This window comes from Sus scrofa, chromosome 12, assembly GCF_054392235.1.
Source record: "Sus scrofa isolate SSC_HxYL_T2T_F1_AM1 chromosome 12, Sscrofa_HxYL_maternal_Yorkshire_Landrace_v2.0, whole genome shotgun sequence".
In the NCBI taxonomy this organism is placed as follows: Eukaryota; Metazoa; Chordata; class Mammalia; order Artiodactyla; family Suidae; genus Sus; species Sus scrofa.
Window position 1 is genome coordinate 4419706 of NC_139394.1, and position 18285 is coordinate 4437990.

Sequence of the window (18285 nt, forward strand, 5' to 3'; positions counted from 1 at the left end):
GGGAGGGCGAGTCTCCACCGAGGAGAGTGGGTGGGGCGGGGGCTGGGGGGGGTGGAGGAGCTGGGATGGAGCAGGAGGGGGAGGGGCTGCAGCCCAGGGTCACAGGGGCTCCTCAGCCCCCAGCCCTGCCTCCCTGGCCACCTCTCTTCTCCTGCCCGCGGCCACAGGGACCAGGCCAGAACCCCTGCCTTGACCACTGCCCCATGGGGTGGGGGGAGGCTCTGACTCACCGCAGCTCCAGGGCGAGTGGAGAGCAGCCTCCGTTTCCAGGCCTCCCCCAGAGCCAGGGGCCCAGAGCCGGGGAGAAAGAAACCTGGGGCTCAGGGGGGCCGGCGTCCTCAGACACACTGGGCACGGAGGGCCACCACGTGGCGTGGGGACACGGGCAGGCGTGTGGGTGTCACACTGAAGGTCATGATGCCCCCTGCCAGAGACTCAGGAGACAGAGCAGGAAGCCAGAGGCAGGCTTCCCCAAGGCCGCCGGCTCCTGGGGTCACTTTCCAAGGATACAGGCCGCCCCACCCTCGGCCACGCACGCACCAACCCACAGCCTCCGCGCCCAGAGGCCGCCTGCAGTCCCTCCTAAAGACAGCGCCTGCGGGGCAGGGCTGGGCACCACGTCAGCGTGTCCAGCGGCCTCTCCAACCCCCAGGGCCCACCCAGCAATCAGAGGCCCTCCCCCTCCGATTGCGCAGGGGGACCGCGATGGCCTCCCCCAGTCCCCCCTTCCTGCCACGGGCAAGTCTCAGCAGCTGCGGGGACTGGATCCCGCCACTTCCTCCACATGGCATCTGCCACACTGGGGAAAAACACACCCTCCCCGAGGCCTCCGGGGCCTGGCACGACCTGGGCCTGCCCACCTTGCTGGCCTCAGGCTCGCCCCTCTCTGCAGCAACACGGCCACCACCCACTGTCCTGACCTCTGGGCCCTGCACCGCTGTGCCCTTTGCCTGAAGGGCCTGCCTCTGGACCTTGGCCTGGTTAGGGCCCTCTGGCCATGTCAGTGTCAGCTCGACGTCACCCCTCAAAGGTGTCCATGAACACACACACACGCGCGCGCACACACACACACGCACACGCATCCCTACTAAGATCACACCACCTGTTCTTTGCTTCTCGTCTAAAATCACCGACGGAGGTGCTGACTGGTGCAGACCGCCAGCACCAAGGGAGCAGGGCCTGGCTCCCTCTGGCGCCTCGCTGCAGGCCATGAACCTAGCTGTTTGCACAAGTGGGACCTCCATAGACACTGGCCGGATACCTGGGGCCACCGGTGTCTAGTGGTCCTGCGAACAGGCGCCTGGGATGTCCTGACTTGAGATGACCTCTCAGTGGGGGACACAGACAGAGGTCAGGGACGGCCCACACTCGCTGGCAGGGAGAGCAGATCGGGGTGCTGGGCTCCCGTCGGCCACGGGAAGCCGGGCAGCTCTTCACTCGGCTCCGCTCCACAGCATTTTCAAGTCTCAGACCTAGTGCCTCTTTGCTAATTTCCAAGGGGTGTGTTGCTTTGTTTAGTCAGCTTGGTTCCAGTCAGAGTTTCCTCATTTGTTTTAAAAAAGGGAAAGAAAAGAGGAACAAAAAGAAGGAGGGAGGGTCAGAGGGCTTAGGCAGGCCAGCTGGTGGGGAGGGGTCTCCAGGAGTGACCTCTGCCTTGAACTTGAACTCTGTCCTGAGCTCAAGCCTGGGCCCCAAACAGTCTCCAAACTGTTGGAGCCTCTTGTTAAGGGGAAATCTCCCCAGTTTCTCCGCTGGGTCCCACCCCACCCCGTGCTCAGCCCGGGGGAGCCGAACACACCACGGAGCCCACCTGCAGAAGCCACATGAGGCGGTGAAGGTGGGACCGTGGTCGGGGGGAGACTTGGGGCAAAGGGGTTTAGGGGGTGGCTTCCAGACAGAGGTTTGTGCCTGGCTTGGAAGGGAGACAGTGGGGACGGCCAGCTCTGAGCAGGAGGCGTACGGAGGCTGGCATCACAGAAGCAAAGACACACAGCGGGGCCAGAGGGGCCAGACCCAGAGACACTGACCCACAGACAGCGAGTCTCACAGGCAGGCCAGGCACTGAGACCACTGAGAGTACTGGCACACTGACAATGATCCCAGGGCACCCCAGGTTGGTCCCCCTGTCAATGCAGAAGGACCCCCGCCTGGGCGGCCCTGGGCAGTGCCCATGTCCAGCTGTCCTGCACCAGAGCTAGGTTCCCTGGCCGGCCAGAGAGGGGATGGTCAAGGCCAGGCCCCACCCAGGATTTCTCCACTTCCTGCCACCTGGAGGAGCCAGGCTGGGTGTGAGGAAAGCTAAGTCAAGAGCCCAGGACGTGGAGCCTTACCTCACACCATAAACAAAAGAACTCACAAGGGCTCAAAGTCCTCAACGCGAGAGCTGTAAAACCTTTAGGAGAACACGGAGGGAATGCTTTGAGGACGTTGCGAAGAAGAACAGCGACAGCACAGGCAACAAAAGAAAAAACGAACGGTGCTTCATCACAGTTAAAAACTTCCGTCGATCCAAGATGACTCTCAGCTGAAGGCGAAGGCGACGCATAGAATGGGAGAAAATATTTGCAAATCACACATTTGATGAAGAATTCATTTTCAGTATATGTTTTAAAAATTCTGCAACTCAATCACAAACAACCCAATTTAAAAACTGATAAAGGACCTCGGCAGACGTGTCTCCAAAGAAGACAAACAGATGCCAACAGGGGAAGATGGCGCCCAGCATCACCAACCACGAGGGAAACGCTCATCAAAACTGCAACGAGAGGCACTCCTGTGGCGGCGCAGCGGTTAACGAACCCGACTAGGATCCACAAGGACACGGGTTCAATCTCTCACCTCACTCCGCGGGTTATGGATCTGGTGTTAGGTTGCAGACGCAGCTCAGATCTCACGTTGCTGTGGCTGTGGGCAACTCCAATTCAACCTCTAGCCTGGGAACCTCCATATGCCGTGGGTGTGACTTGCATCCCGCCTTGCTGTGGCTGTGGTGTGGGCCGACGGCTACAGCTCCGATTCCACCCCTCGCCTGGGAACCTCCATATGCCGCGGGTGCGGCCCTAAAAAGAGAAAAAAGAGTGTACAATAAGCGATATGGGAAGAGAATCTGAAATGGAATGGATGTGTGTGTGTGTGTATACATATATACACATAGTTGTGTTGTATATACAATACAACGGATTTATACATATTAACTACGTATATTATACAGTGTATAAAGTATAATACACACGCCATAGATGTTGTATTCTGTGTGTATTATACAACTGATCTGCTTTGCTGTACTCCTAAAACTAACACAACTTGGTTAAGTCAACTATACGCCAATCTTTTTTTTTTTAAATGACAAGGCACCAGCAACAGTGCCCTTAGCAGGAGGGCTGAGGCAGGTGCCATAGCTGTCCGTCCTAGGTCCACTCCATCCCAGGGCCTGCCCTGGCCTCCCCTCCCCCCGCAGTGGTTACGCCAGGGGGACAAGGGCAGCTCCAGGCAAGAAGGTGCACGGGAGGGGAGCAGGCGGGCCCCCAGAATCCATGTGGACTGCGCTTCCCACGGCTCACCAGGGGTTGGCGACCAGAGTGGACAAAGGCTAGCGGCCGGAGAGGGACAGTGGGAGGTCTTGGGACACAGACTCAGCCTGTGCATCCAGGATGCATGGGGACTGGAGGGGGTTGAATGGAGCTCCCCCCCACCCCACAAATTCATGTCCACTGGAATCTGTGGACGTGATTCTATTTGGAAAAAGAGTCCGCGGGTGTAATTAGGACAAGGACCTTGAGTCTTGGTCATCTTGGATTTTCCGAGCAGGCCCTAAACCCAGGAACAAGTGTCCTTATGAGAGAGAAGCAGCGGGAGATTTAAGACACAGAAGAGGGCTGTGTGACCACAGAGGCGGGGACCGGGCGAGGCACCCGCCAGCCCAGGCTGCCAAGGAGCGCTGGCCGCCACCAGAGGCTGGGAGGGTGGCCTGGAGAGGGTGCTCCCCAGGGGCCTCGCGAAGGAACCAACCCTGAGGGCACCTTGATTTTGGACCTCTGGCCTCCAGAGCTGGGAGAGAACCAACTGCTGTTGGTGGAAGCTCCGCAGATTGCGGTACCTGGTTACAGCAGCCCCGGAAACCAAGGCCCTCGCCAGTCAGAGCAGGAGGAGGAAGAGGGCCAGGAGAGCTTCGGGCCAAGCTTCCCGTCTTAGAGACGAGGCAAGTAGAGCCAGAGAGGGCAACGCAGGTCCGGGAAGCCAACAACCAGTGTCTGCCCGGCCAAGTGCCTGGGGATCCAGAGAGAAGAGGGGACAGCAGAGCGGCACACCTCCCGCGGTGGGGGCTGTCCAGCTCCCTGCCCTTCCCATGTCCATGACACAGGACCCCCCAGAGCAGAACAGGGTGCCAGCTCTCAACAGGGTGCCTTGGCAAGCCAAGGGCAGACGTCCGGTGACAGTGCGGCCTGGAGCTCCCAGGCCAACCTTCATGACCAAGCGGAGAAGCGTCCACATTCTCTGCTGACGACTCACCGCGCGGCCGTTCCCAACTCCCCCTCTCCACCCCACGGCCCAGCTGAGCTAAGTCACAGCCTCCCAGTGGAAAGTTCCCTTCCTGGAGAATCTCCCTGCTGAAATACAAGCGCTTGGAACAAGATAAAACTGCTTGATTTGGAAAAGCCACAAAGCCAGTCCAGAACAAGGAAAAACGTCGACCCTGGGCTGGAAGGAGCGGCCTGTGTCTCAGCGGCCAGTCACTGCTCTGTGACTCATCCTGGCCCTGCTGACAAGCCCGCCGGCATCTTCCCAGGGCAAGGCTGCAGCCCCAGAGGGCTGGAGGGGGGCCTGGCGGCAGAGAGGACTCAGGCCCCCCTGGTCCCAAACCAGGCCAGAGCCAGGCGCTCCCGAGAGAAGGAGGAGAGAGAAGATCTGAGGTCCCCTGAGGCCACCTGCACCTGCCCAAGCCCCTCGCCACCAGCCCCTCCTGGACAGGGCTGGGCAGCAGCCAAAAGCCAGCCAGACACACCTTAAATGCCAGCCCGGGGGAAGCATGAGCAGTGACGGCTGATTCTGGAAATTGGCGGGTGGGGCATCTGGCCGGACGGGCCCCCACCCTGAAACACACAGGCCAGGCCTCCCGGCCCCAGCCCCACCTCCTCCACCTGGTGTGCGCTTGGGAGACACGGCCGGGGCCGCACTGGCCGCACTGATCCAACGCCCTCCCTTCTCCGGCCACAGAGGGACTTGCCGGAGCTCCCAGCAGGGACAAGGTGCACCTCGCTTCCCCCGAGAGGCTTGAGCTCTGACTTAGAAGTGAAGACCAAAGTCAAGGAACATGGGGAGCCCCCTGGGGGGAGGGGCTCTCCTTTTCATTCATATCTGGAACCAGCTTTTAACGGAGCTTTGAAAGAAATAAGTATTTTTTTTAATGAAAACACATCCAGATGAGGAGTTCATGGAAAGCACCACCAGCTCGTCCTCAGGCACAGCCTAGGAGAAGGTGCCCGCGTCCTGCCACGCTGTGCTGTCCTCGGCCGAGGGCACCATGCTCGGCACGGCTGTGACGGCGCAGAGACGACCGTTTGTCTGGTGCATGAAAAACGCCAGAGTTCGTTCCGCCCGGGAGGTGCCAGGACGTTGCCGTCACTTCTGACTCCCGAGGGACCCCTCCCAGCCTCTGCGCCTCCGCTCTCTGGTGCCCGGGTGGTCACCCAGCTGGGCTTTGGCTCGGTCATCTGAGAAATGAAGGCTGGGCCAGAGGCCCCTGCCAGCCAGGCCAGTGGAGTGACCATCCTCCCAGGGCCCTGCCCTGCCGCCCTGCCAGGCAGAGCACAGGGAACCCTGGCCCCACGCGCCATCCATGCCAGCTGGCCCACGACACTGGGCGCAAACAGAAACAAGATGTGCTTTCGCCAGCCGTGCCTTCTGCTGTTCTCCACAGCTGCCCCACCTCTGGTGGCCAGTCTCAGTGCCCATTTGTGTGTGCCTAGCAGCATGGCATGGGCACACACACTGCCCTCCCCCCGCCCCGGGCTGCCGCCTCCGCCCTGACATCTCACTGGCTTCTGACCAGGCCCTGGAGCCGCAAGCAAGGGGTCGTCTTCGGAGGAGCCCCTGAGATGCGTGCGCCTTCCCTCTGGCCCCTTGGGGGCCCCCCACCAACTTGCATGGCGGCAAACAACAGACGGGCCAACGGCACTGGTGGGGTGACAGTCTTATCTTTCTTATCCTCACTATGACCCAGGGGTCAGCTCGGAACAGCTGAAGTCCAGAGGCTTACGCCCCAGGATGTCTCAGGCCAGCTCGGGGCACCCCAGCACCTGGCTCAAGGGGCGAGCTGTGAGCGGCAGGCCCTGGAATGACTGGGATTACTCTGTGGTGTCAGATGCCGACGCAGGACGCCACGCCTGGCGGAAGGGTCTGGGCAGGCCGGACCTGGGAAAGAGAGGCTTCGACTGGGGGTGACCTAGGAGGGGCGGCCTCCTTTCTCTCCACTTGTTGCGCCCCCCCCGCCCCCACCACTGCCTGGATAACTCTGTGCCCGCTCTGTGGGGGCCGCCAACGTGAACCACTTGGCCTAGATCACACCTGGGGCGCGGAGACCAACCCGAGGACCTGGAAATGCCCCCGGAGCAGCCGTCTGCCCTCACTCCTTGCCCCAACATGATATTCAGATGTTTTAAACAGTGATTCTGCCCAGGCTGAGCGGAGCCCACAGCCCAGAGCTTTCTGTCCTAAAGCTCCCCTCGGTGGCCGTGGTCATCACTACCCCTCCCCCATCCAGGGAGCCCCGGATCTGAGTGACACCAACATCCTCAAGCGGGAGTCACCCCGGTTAACCCCCCCAAGCTTCCTGCAGTACAGGACCAGGTCTCTCTGCCATGCGATGCGTGCGCACACACGCGTGGGCATGCATGCGTGCGCACGAACACGCGCGCGCACACACACACACACACAGAGGCATCTGCACGTCTCCTCTGGGCACCAGGAGCTCCCAGCCCTGTAATCAACTCCCGGGAAGGCACCAAATGCTATTTCAGGAAGGAGACCAAGACGGCCTTGAAGCCGGACTTTGGCTGGCAGTGAACACGCAAACCACACGGTGGACAAACAAACCACCGCCGGTCTCCCCGTGCCGCCGCCCCAGACCCCCAGTGCCAGAAGCAGGTCCCCCCACCCTTTCCCAGACTTCAGTGCCCACAGTCTCGGCGCCCACGGCATCGTAAGATGCCAAAGTGGCACAGTGGGAAATGAAAGAGAAAGAGGGAGGGAGGGAGAGCGAACTCAAATAAAAGCCAGACTCAGCAAAGCATCCTCTTCCGGGCATTAGGTCCCAGGACCTCGGAGAGTCAGAGAAAGAGAAAGATACCCACAAAAGTGAGTCAGAGACCCCTGAGTGCCGAAGTCCCGAAGGGCAAAGAGAGCTGTGAGTTGGGGGAAGGGCTGGCGGAGGGGCAGGGCCGCTTGCCTACCTGTGATCCGGTCTCTCTCCATCACTCCGGGTATATTTAGCAGCAGGCGGGAGTCCCGGCGTCCCCTCTTCCAGAGGCGTCCTCCCCTTTCTCACCCCGGCGCCCTCCCTCTTCTGCCGCCTCCTCCTCCAAAACACTCTTTGTCTGGTCTAATTTCTTCAATCTGTTGCAATCACGAATGCATCCAAATTACCACATTTCCATGTGCTGATCATATGTCTGTGCTCCAAACTGAAGTAGCATTGTCTCTTTGAATCGAGAGGAAAGGGAGCGAAGGAGAGAAAATTTAAAAAAAAAAAAAAAAAAGGAAGAAGAAGAAGGAGAAGGAGAGGCGGGAGCGCGGGCGGGACGTGGGCCTTGAAAAGCTCGCCGGGGGCTCCAGGGTCCTCCGGGCGGGCGAGGACCGCCGGCTGGCGGGGCTTTGTGCGCGGTGGCTCCAGAGGTGCGGCGCGGCTTCCGGCCTTCTCTCCACCCCCTCCAGCCCCTCCGCCCCGCGCTCCTCTCCTCTCGCTGCTCCTTTTTAATATCCACTTGGAGAAGCTTCACTTAAGCCTCTTGGAAACCAGCTCAGAGAGTCAAATTCCTGGCGACTTGCGAAGTCTTTCACTCCCGCCCCCTCGCCCCGCGATGCGGCGATTTCCTTTGGTTTAAAAAGCCTGGTTGCTGCCTGCCCGCCCCCGACCTCGGCCAGTCACCCCAACTCCGACCCGGCTGGAAGGAGGGGCAGCCGCACCCCAGGCCGGCGGCCGGGGGACCGGCCAGGAGGACACCTGAGGGGGATGAGCCCGGAGAAGTCACCCCTGCAGACACCCGGGTGTCCCTTCAGCCGCGGTGACAGAGGCAGCTGGCCGTCCCGCCCAAGTGGAGGGAGCGAGGGATGGAGACTTCCTGGAAGATTCCTACCACACGCTCATGAGTCAGTGAGTCTCCAGCTGTCCCCGGGGAGCGAGCGCAGCTCCTTTGCCACCGACTTCCCCAGACTCAGCGCCTCTCTGGGCGGGGACACGGGGCCAGGCCAGGCTGGGGGCTCAGTGCTGCTCCCCGCGGTTCACCTGGCGACATGAGGGGCCAGCACGTGGTCAGAGTGAGGACTGGGGGCTGGGCTGGGGGCTGGGCTGGGGGGGCGGGTCGGGGGGATCCCCTCTGTCTTTAAGCTTCCTTCACCGCGAGGGTTCAAACTGGCAGCCCTCTGCCTGAGACACAGAAACGGGTTTTCTTCGCCTGACCCTGTTCAAAGAAAACGCGCATTCGTGCCAAAGTCGGGCGCGTGGGCAATTTCACCGAGGGCTCCAGGTTTTCCGCTTCTCTCGGGAAAGGGAGGGCATACGGCCACGTGGACGGAGCTTCCTGCCCGGACGAGCCTACCGGGCTGGTTGGAAGGGTGCTACCCCTTTAGATGAAGCCACGTTTTCTGGTTTGCTGTGGTTCCCACAGTCCCTTGACTCATTTTCATTATTTGCCGGCCCCTCCCCCAGGTGGCCTCTGAGTTTGCAGTCCCTCCCGCCCCACAGTCACATGGGCTGTGTCACAAGAGGCCCATGCACAGTTCTCTGTTGGATGGCACAAAGTCCTTGTCCCCTCTTGACCAGGCTCAGTCCCCAAAGCAATCTCCTAGGTAGCATGGCATCTTCTTGTGAGTGTGTACGGGGCAGCTGCGAGGAGGTGGGGGTGACACCTTCTGGGAGACACCAAACAGCAACCCCCACCCCCAGCAGAGCCTGGAGGACAGCTGCCTATGCTGCGAGGGAAGGTGGGGACAGAGATCCAGCCAAGGAGGACCCAGGGGCTCTGGGGGCACTGCGGGAGGCTGAATAACGGCCCCAGAGTTCTCACCGCCTAACCCCAGCACCTGTCAACGCGACCTTATGTGGAGAAAGAGTCCAGTTGCAGGTGGAATTAAATGAAGGATCATGAGACTGTCCTGGGTCCTTAACGCCATCTCCGAAGAGGGGGCAGAGGGAGATCCCCCCGCCACACACACACACACGAGGGGTGCACAGACAGAGCAGAGAGACTGAAGATGCTGGCCTTGAAGACTAGAGTGACAAGCCACAAGCCCAGAAGGCGGGCGGCCCCCAGAAACTGGAAGAGGCAGGGAACAGCTTCTCCCCCAGAGCCTCTGGGGGGGGAACAGGCCCTGCTGCGACCTGGACTTCAGACTTCCGGCCTCCAGAACTGTGAGAGGACAGATTTCTGTTGATTTAAGCCACCAAGGTGGCGGTCATTTGTCACAGCCGCCACAGGACTCTCCAAGAGGCACCACAGACCCCCCTGTATGATTTCACTTCATTCTAAAACATCGCATTCCACCAACCCCCGACAGGCGCTGAGTTAGAACAATGGGAATCATGAAAGGGTTTTGACTGATTTAACCTCTTTTCTGATTTCGAAAAAATAAAATCCTATTGTCTTATCTGATTATAAATGTAGTATATATGCAGTGTATTAAATTTAGCAACTATAGAACACGTATAAAGAAGAAACCCCTCTAATGCCATAGGGGACTCCCCAGTACCAATTCCCGCTGCAGGGAGCAGGTCCAGGAAGGCCCCAGGAGCTGGCAGACCCAGGCCAGGCCATGGGGGGCGTGGGGAGGAGGACAGCAGGCTGGGCCAGGCCGAGGAGCCTGCCACCCCGACTACCTCCCGCGGGCGCTGGCTGCTGCACAGGCGCTGGATTTTCTTGCTGTGGTTGGTGCAGCTGCTGAGCACAGCTTTGACCCTGGGCTTTCCCTCCCCCACCCCAGCCCGGCACAGTCTGGCTCAATGTCCATTCCCAACCATGCCTAAAACTCCAAGCATGCTGGCGCAAGCGGGGGATCATTTGAAACCAAAAACCTGGCAGCCCCCATTGGCCGTGTTAGTTCATGAGCTGAGCCGAGGCTGGACGCAGAGGCGGGGTGAGCCGGAGAGTGAGAGAAGGGCGCAGCCGACCCGCAGTGTTCACTGAGTCCACGCCGTGTCCCCAGCACCGGCCACTCAGGGGGCAACTGAATCCTGGCCTGAGTCCCCAAAGGGGGCTCCCCACGTGGCTCCTCCCTCCAGCAGAGCTCTGCGGTTTTGTAAAACTTTGTCCAGCTCTTCGCACGTAGCACAGAAAACCAGAGAGTGGTTCCAGGGAGTGGTTCCAGGGAGGGGCTGGCTTTTTAACCCGGCACTTTCCAAACTGAACCAACACCTGCCTTCGGCGGGGCGGTGGCGGGGGAGGGGGAGGCAGGTGCAGGAACCCCCAGGCCCCAGCTTTGGGGAGCCCTGCTGTGCCAGCCAGCAAGCCCCCGCTCCCAGCCACCCCAGCCTGCCCACATCCTGGGGTGGGCACCACTGCCTAGCAGCCCCCTCCAGACTGATCTAAAGGCAGTACCTCTGTCCTTCCCCCCCCCCACCCCCGACACACAGACCTGAACCTGTGATCTGCATACTCCCGGCCCACCTTCTTTTTGATGTCGCTGTCACCAGCGGGAGGGCCCAGCGCAGGGTAAGGAGGAAGAATGAGGCCTGCTTTATCTTTAAAGACACTGCCCCACCCCGTCCACAAAGCATCCAGCTGGTAGGGGGACACAAAAGTAAGAGACCACCCCAGTGAGCCCTGACTTCCAAGGGAGGCCTGGGTTGGGGGGTGCCCAGCAGCACAGAAAGGGGGCTAGAGCTCCAGGAGATTCTGACCCAGGCAGCAGGGGACCCAGGAAGGGGTTGCCGAGAGGGGCACAGCCTTGTTCCTGGAGCCTTCCAGGGAGGGGCCTGTGAGAAGGAGGGGGGAGAGGAATCACCCAAGGGGACACTTTCCTGGGCTCTGGGTTCGGATCTTGGGCCACCTCCCACCTCCCGCTCCCCTCAGGACTGGTAGAGGTACCTGCCACTTGTCTACAATTAGCTTCCAGCTATAGCGGGCGCCTATCTCTCACTTTAAAAAGTGCCTTTTCCCTTCATTTCCTGCTCATCCCCAGACTCAAGCCCCGAAGTCTGCCTCCCTGAGTTAAAAATAAAGCAGCTCCATTCCCCCGGCCCGGCCCGCTGACCCTCCCGCAGCCACTGCTACTGTACCTGCCAGCAGAGCGGGCAGCCGGCCGAGACCCTCCAGGGCCGGCCCCAGTCTGGCCGCCTTCAACCTCCCAGAGCAAGACGAATTCCGGGCCTGGGGCCGGCTGCATTCCTCTCTGGAATCTTCGCTCCACTTTTTATTGTGCCTCAAGTTTCGGCTGTTCCTAAATAAATACGATCCGGCTACTCTGTGCTCTTGGGACGGCTGCAGGGTTTACTGGTGCAAACAGCCTGGGCCGGCCTGTTGCTTTGGGAGTTCTTCCAGGTCAGTGTGGAAGGGAATCTAGACAAGGGAGACAAGCAGCCCAGACGGGGCCAAATTCCACGGCTAACGGTCCTTGCACTCAGCCATCCGTCCCTTATGGAACCAGGGTCCTTGGTAGAATCTGCCCCAAGGCCCCTGCGTTTAAACTCTCCAGAATTCTGAAGAACCCCCAAAGAGCTGGTGTCTGCTGGGACGCCAACAGCCCGCCTGCTCAGTAGGCAGCCGGGGAAGGCTTGCCGGACGCACAACAACCTAGAGGATCCAGGGTGTAGATGATCCGGACCAGCCCTGCCCAGCAAAACCCTCTGCACGGAGGCAAATGCTACGTAGCTGCCAGGTCCAGTACGGCGCCACGTGTGGCTGCGGAGAGCTTACACTGTTCCCGTGCTGCCCGGAACCGGAGTTTTCAATTTGCGTTAAAGAAATAATTGAACTGTAAATAGCCGCTGTGCCTCCCGGCTGCCCTGTGGGCCAGGTTTGCCTGTCCTCCACCTCTGCCTCCTTGGAAACATGGCCTTCTTTCTTGCTTTCTCTCTCTCTCTCTCTCTCTTTTTTTTTCTTTTTCTTAATTTTCTTTTCTTTTCAGGGCCGCACCTGCAACATAGGGAAGCTCCCAGGCTAGGGGTCTAATCGGAGCTGCAGCTGCCGGCCACAGCCACAGCCACGCCAGATCCGAGCTGCATCTGCGACCCACACCACAGCTCATGGCAATGCCAGATCCTTAACCCACTGAGCGAAGCCAGGGATCAAACCTGCGTCCTCATGGATACTAGTCGGGTTCCTTACCATTGAGCCACAATGGGAACTCCAGCATTCTCCATAAATTGCACCCCCGATGGCAAACAAAGAGAAAAACTACTTCTAAGTCAAGGCAACAGAAAACTGATGTTTCTATTTTAAACTTGTTTTTTGACCAATGCCCCCAAGCTTCTATCACGTTTGACAAGTTTGCCGGCTGCCCGCCACGTGCCATGAGAGCACCCAGCCCTGCCGGTGGGGAGGATGCAGAAAACCCGAATGCCCACCTGCTAAGGGGATTGACAGGCTGGGTCAGATTTCTCTGGACCGAGCATGGCTTCCAGAGCCGCGACCCACCCGTGCAGGGACAGGGGAACGGGGGCCGGGTGGCACTGCGTTGACAGAACATCCTCGGGGGAGAAGGGAGGCCGGGGTTCTTTACGTCGGAGGACCACGACCAGATCTGGTTTAAAGAACCCATGGCCGCAGCCAGGTGGAACCTACCAAAGACCTTGGAATGCCGACCGGACAGGAAGGCGCCTCTGGCGGGAAGGGAGGGCAGGAGCGAGACACGGGGGCTGAGGACACGGGCGTTCCCTCCATGGGCCACGTGGGGGGAGGGCGACTGGACAAGATCTCGGCAGCCTAGTGACCTGGAGGTGCTGGGGGGCAGAGGTCAAGGGCGACACTGAGACTTCTCATCTGAGTGCCTTGTGGACGGTAAGGCTGAGGTGGGAGAGAAATGAAGGTGGGGGGGTCGGCACCAGCTGGGGTGCCCGTGGGGGCCCAGGTGCCGGGTGCATGGCGACCAAGACTCTGGCGGCCTCTTCCTGGGCCAGTTCCCCCATGAAGGACACTCCCTCCCTCCCTCCCTTCCTCCCTCGGCGACAGGGTGAGACATGGCCAGCCATGAGGGGGACTCACCCCAGCCCCGGCACTTACTGTCCACGGGGAACGATGGCAGTTAGACAGTGAGTGCAGCTGAGGGACAGGACACTGGGCTGAAATCTCACTGGGGGGGGGGGGGGCAGCCAGGCCTGGAGCAGGGCTCCTGCCCTAAGGAAGGGGTGTGTGAGCCGGGACAGAAGGGGGTGGGTGGGAGGGGGCCACAGGGAAACCAGCCGGGACCACGCAGGGCAGGGACACAGCCCAGACAGCAGCGCTTGGGGAGCGCGTGGCGTGGGGGAACCACCACGGTCCCCGCAGGAAGGGGCACTGGTTTCCTACTGCTGCTGTGACACATCCCCACAAATCGGTGCCTTACAATAACAGAAAGGGATTTTCTCACAGTTCCAGAGGCACAAGTCCAAAATCAAGGTGTCAGCAGGGCCGGGGTCCCTCCAGAGGCTCTGGGAAAAATCCTGCCCTGCCTCTTCCAGTTTCCGGAGGCACCGGGGCCCTGTGGCTTGTGGCTACCACACTCCAGTTTCTCCCTCCATCTTTACATGTCTGTTTCTCTTCTTTCTTTCTTTTGCTTTTTTTAGGGCTGCACCTGCAGCATGTGGAAGTTCCCAGACCAGGTGTCGAATCAGAGCTGCAGGCACCAGCCTATACTACGGCCACAGCAACACGGGATCCGAACCACGTCTGCAACCTACACTGCAGCTCATGGCAACACGGGATCCTTAACCCACAGAGCAAGGCCAGGGATTGAACCCCGGTCCTCTTGGATACGAGTCAGGTTCATTTCTGCTGCGCCACAATGGGAACTCCTGCTTCTCGTAAGGCCCCCAGCCACCAGACTGACGGCCCACCCTAACTCCAGTATGACCACACTCGAGGCCCCTAACTAACCTGTAAAAGCCCTACTTCCAAATAAAGGCGCTTTCTGAGGTTCTGCGTGAATATGAATGGGGGGGCGCAGGAAGCCCTACGGAACCCACTACAGAAGGGACGGGGGCGCTGGGGACGAGCACCACCCCCAGAGCATCTGAAGGCGGAAAACCAGGACCTGGCCACACATCGGATGTCAGGGCAGCGGAGAAGGCCCCGGGGATCCCGGCCAGGGGACAGCCAGGCTGGGCTGGGCAGCAGGCAGGTGAGGAAGGAGAAAAGCAGCCGGATGGGGGGATGCCGTGAGCGCCGTGGGAACCCGGGCGAAGGTCGGCGGGAGGCTGGTCCGGGAGGCGGCCGCCCAGAAAGTGGGTGGGTGTGGGAGCACTAACCGGAAGGCCACCTGGGATGGCCGAGCACCCCCACAGCCCAGCCCCTCTGCCCAGGGAGCACACACGTGCACAGGAAACCTTTCACCGACCTCCGGCGACAGGCCGAGGCGTAGAAAACTCTGCCTCCCCACGCGGAGGAACCCCCGCCCGCCCGCCCGCCATCGAAATAAATGAACTAAGCCCCGGCGGTCCCCGGGAATAAACTTCAAAGTTCTCCTGACTCATCAAAAAGCAAAGGGAAGCAGCAGACTCCCCTGGGTCACACGACGCGATGCTGCTGGTGGCCAGCCGCAGACGGTGTGTTGTCTGCAGACACACAGCACATGGCATAGACATGCCCAGCAGCGAACAGGTCTAAATTCAGCCGGTGCTCACCTTGGCGGGAACAGGGTCACCCAGGCCCTTGGGCTACACCTGTAACACCTTTTTCTTCTTCTTCTTTTTTTTTTTTTTTTGGCCACAGCGAGCAGCGGCTTGATGTGGGGGAGCAGGGATTGAACCCAGTCACCAAAGTTCTAACCACTAGACCACCAGGAAACTCCCTGAAACACCTTATTTCTTAAGCAGGATAGCAGGTGTAGAGACATTTTATTCTTTTTTTGCTTTTTAGGGCTGCAGCGCGGCATACGGAGGTTCCCAGGCTAGGGGTCGAATTGGAGCTAAAGATGCCAGCCTACACCACAGCCACAGCAACGCCAGATTTGAGCCGAGTCTGCAACGTACACCACATCTCATGACAATGCTGGATCCTTAACCCACTGAGCGAGGCCAGGGATTGAACCCACAACCTCATGGTTCCTAGTCGGATTCGTTTTTGCTGTGCCACAATGGGAACCCCAGATGGTTTATTCTTTACTTTTTTTTTTTTTGTCTTTTGTCTTTCGTCTTTTTAGGGCCGCACTAGTGGCACAAGGAGGTTCCCAGGCTAGGGGTCGAATCGGAGCTATAGCCACTGGCCTACACCACAGCCACAGCAACTCAGGATCCAAGCCACACCTTCGACCTACACCACAGCTCACAACAACGCCGGATCCTTCACCCACTGAGCGAGGCCAGGGATCGAACCTGCAACCTCATGGTTCCTAGGTGGATTCGTTTCTGCTGAGCCACGATGGGAACTGCCTATTCTTTACTTTTTTTATATATCTTTTTGTTTTCTTTTTTGGCAGCCCCGTGGCATATGGAATTCCCCTGCCAGAGATCAGTCTCGACCTAAGCCACAGCTACAGCAACCCAGCCGGGGTTCAAACCTCCATCCCAGCACTCCCAAAACGCCACCGATCCCGTTCCACCATAGGGGAACCCCTATATATCTTTTTTTTTTTTCTTTTTTTGGCTGCACATGTAGAATGCGGAAATTTCCAGGCTAGAGATAGAACCTGTGCCACATCAGTGACGACGCCAAATCCTTAACTGCTAGGCCACCAGGGAATCTGTTTTCGTGGGGTTTTTTTGAGGGGGGGAGGTTTAAGAAGACAGGAAAGTGACTGAGCTCAGCTCAAAGGGCTGACCGTGGGTGTGGTCTGAGCTGACAGACCGGCTCATGCCAGAAGCTGCAAGCTACGATCTGGGTTCTGCAGGGGACGCCAGCAGATACATGCAATTCTCTCTCTGGGGGCCCCGTCCCAGCCGCAGCCTCGAGAAAACCTGAAATAAAGGAGGAAGCACCACGACGTGGGCTTCTGTCCTCTGGGGAGGAGACCCGGGCGCAGGGTCGCAGACGTGGGAGATGAGGCAGAGCGGGTGACAGAGGACAGGCTGCGGGCTGGGGGATGGACAGAGGCTCCGAAGGGGATTCTGTGAGGTCAGAGGGGCTGGACCAAGGTCCTACCTCTGGGAGGCAGGGATTCCATTCGGGCGCCAGGAAGAGGAGGAAAGGGTGTCTGAGCTGGCGCCCGCAGAGTTCCCCAGAGCGAGGAGTTCGCGTATCAGCAGGCGGGCCCCAGCGAAACCCACATCTCGGCTTGCAGCTCTGGGCTCGGGCAAATTATGCCTTAGGCTTCCAAGGGGATCCGTGGTCCCAGCCGCCAAGTGCTGATGGCACAGAACTGGCCCTCTGAGCACAGGGAGGCAAAGGCCAGCAGAGGCTGTGTCCACGCGGCCCAAGGCGCCCGCGCACGGAGACCTCACTCCCAGGGCGCAGGCCCTCCCTGCCCATCATGCTGAGGGCCCCTCGCCCCAGCCCAGGGGGCGAGAGGGACAGGCAGACAGCTGCAGGGACGAGGGGCCCCAAGAAAAGCGGCAGGAGCCCAGCAGCAGCCGGGCAGCCCTGCGGTCGGTGCAGGCTGGTCTGCAGGGGGCGGGGCTCCCCCTCAACCACCGTGAATCACCCACCGCCCCGAGGCCTCGGGCCCGGCCAGCACCGCAGGAGCCTCCTCCCCTCTCATGTGGACGTCCAGCCTGGCCATCACACGTCACCTCCCGTCACCCCCACCCTCCCCCACTCCCCACAAAGAGCTGCCTAGGGATGCCCAGCCCACTGGCAGGGGCCACTGCCGGGGAACAGAGACATCTGGGAAGGAGGCCTGGAAACATCTGGGTACAAAATTCTGGGGTCCTGGAGACCCTGCATGGTCTGGAACCAATTTCACAGCCACCAGCCATGTGTAGATATTAAGTAGAAATTCACAAAAAATAAATAACTCTACGCAAGTCAATGAACAAAATAAACTTAACGATGTCCCTTCAGGAGCTCAACAGTCACCTGCGGCGGGGGGCGACCCGCCTGGATGGGGCAGATACGAACGCTTCCACTGACACAGTACGTTTTCCTGGACAAAGCTGGTCTAGCAGGTGGGGTGTGGGCTCCGGGTGGGCACCCCCTTCTAGAACAGCCACTATGTCACCACCACGTCCCACTGCCCGTCCTGCCCAGGGTCTGCCCCCAGCCTGTCGTCAACGCACTGCTGTCATTGCCTGGGGGATGCAGCTCCTTCCCCCTCTGGGCGCCAACATCCTCCAGCCCCTGTGCTTGGCCACTGGATGTGACAACAAGACACAAGGTAGGCTCTGGGGATGGCCCCCCTGGGGTCAGGTCTGGGAGGCCGGACACACCGGGCCAGGAGAAGCGGCAGACTGGGCCCGGGGCCCCGAGGTGGAGAGGCCGAACCCGGGGCCCCTCCACCCCACCTGCCCAGGCCGGCCTGCGCCTGGAGAGTCGCTTCTGAGCCAGTGGGCAGTCCCTCCCGCCCCACACAGACGAAGGGGGCCAAGGCTGAACCAGCCACTTACCTGGGCCAGTCGGGTCACCAAGCTTCCGGAGACGGCCGCTGGAGGTCCGCGTGACTCCTAAAGACAGGGGCGGAAGGCAAAGGTCACGCAAGGCCAGCGGGGGAAGGATAATACTGGGCACAACCTCACCACTGCTCCTGCCAGGGCTGCAGAGCCAGAAACCTGTCCCTTGCGGGGCCAGGGGCCCTCGTCCTCCCAGGGAACACCTGCAGGAACGGCCACCATCTGGCTGCTGGCCAGGCACCGGGTCCAACCCTCTACACACGTTTCCCACCTAACGCTTGCCACCCATTTTGCAGAAAAGAGCGCCAAGTCTCGGGGAGGTCGAGGCACCAGCCCGAGGTCACACAGCTCTGAGGGGTTGAGCCCAGAATAAAGCAAGTTCATCAAACTCCAAAACC

The 18285-nt window shown here is 60.0% G+C and overlaps 1 protein-coding gene across 2 annotated transcripts in view; it reads right to left on the reverse strand.

Moving 5' to 3' along the window:
• The window catches only part of SEPTIN9 (septin 9), a 151872-nt gene that overhangs the window by 118273 nt on the left and 15314 nt on the right, over positions 1 to 18285 (reverse strand). Inside the window, exon 2 of one of the 2 annotated variants that reach the window (XM_084983705.1) lies at positions 17885 to 17941. In XM_084983705.1, the coding sequence (XP_084839831.1) occupies positions 17885 to 17941 (57 nt within the window). Of the gene's footprint in view, positions 1 to 7448; positions 7887 to 17884; positions 17942 to 18285 lie in introns of those variants that run through there. The other variant, XM_084983706.1, reaches the window with a different exon arrangement.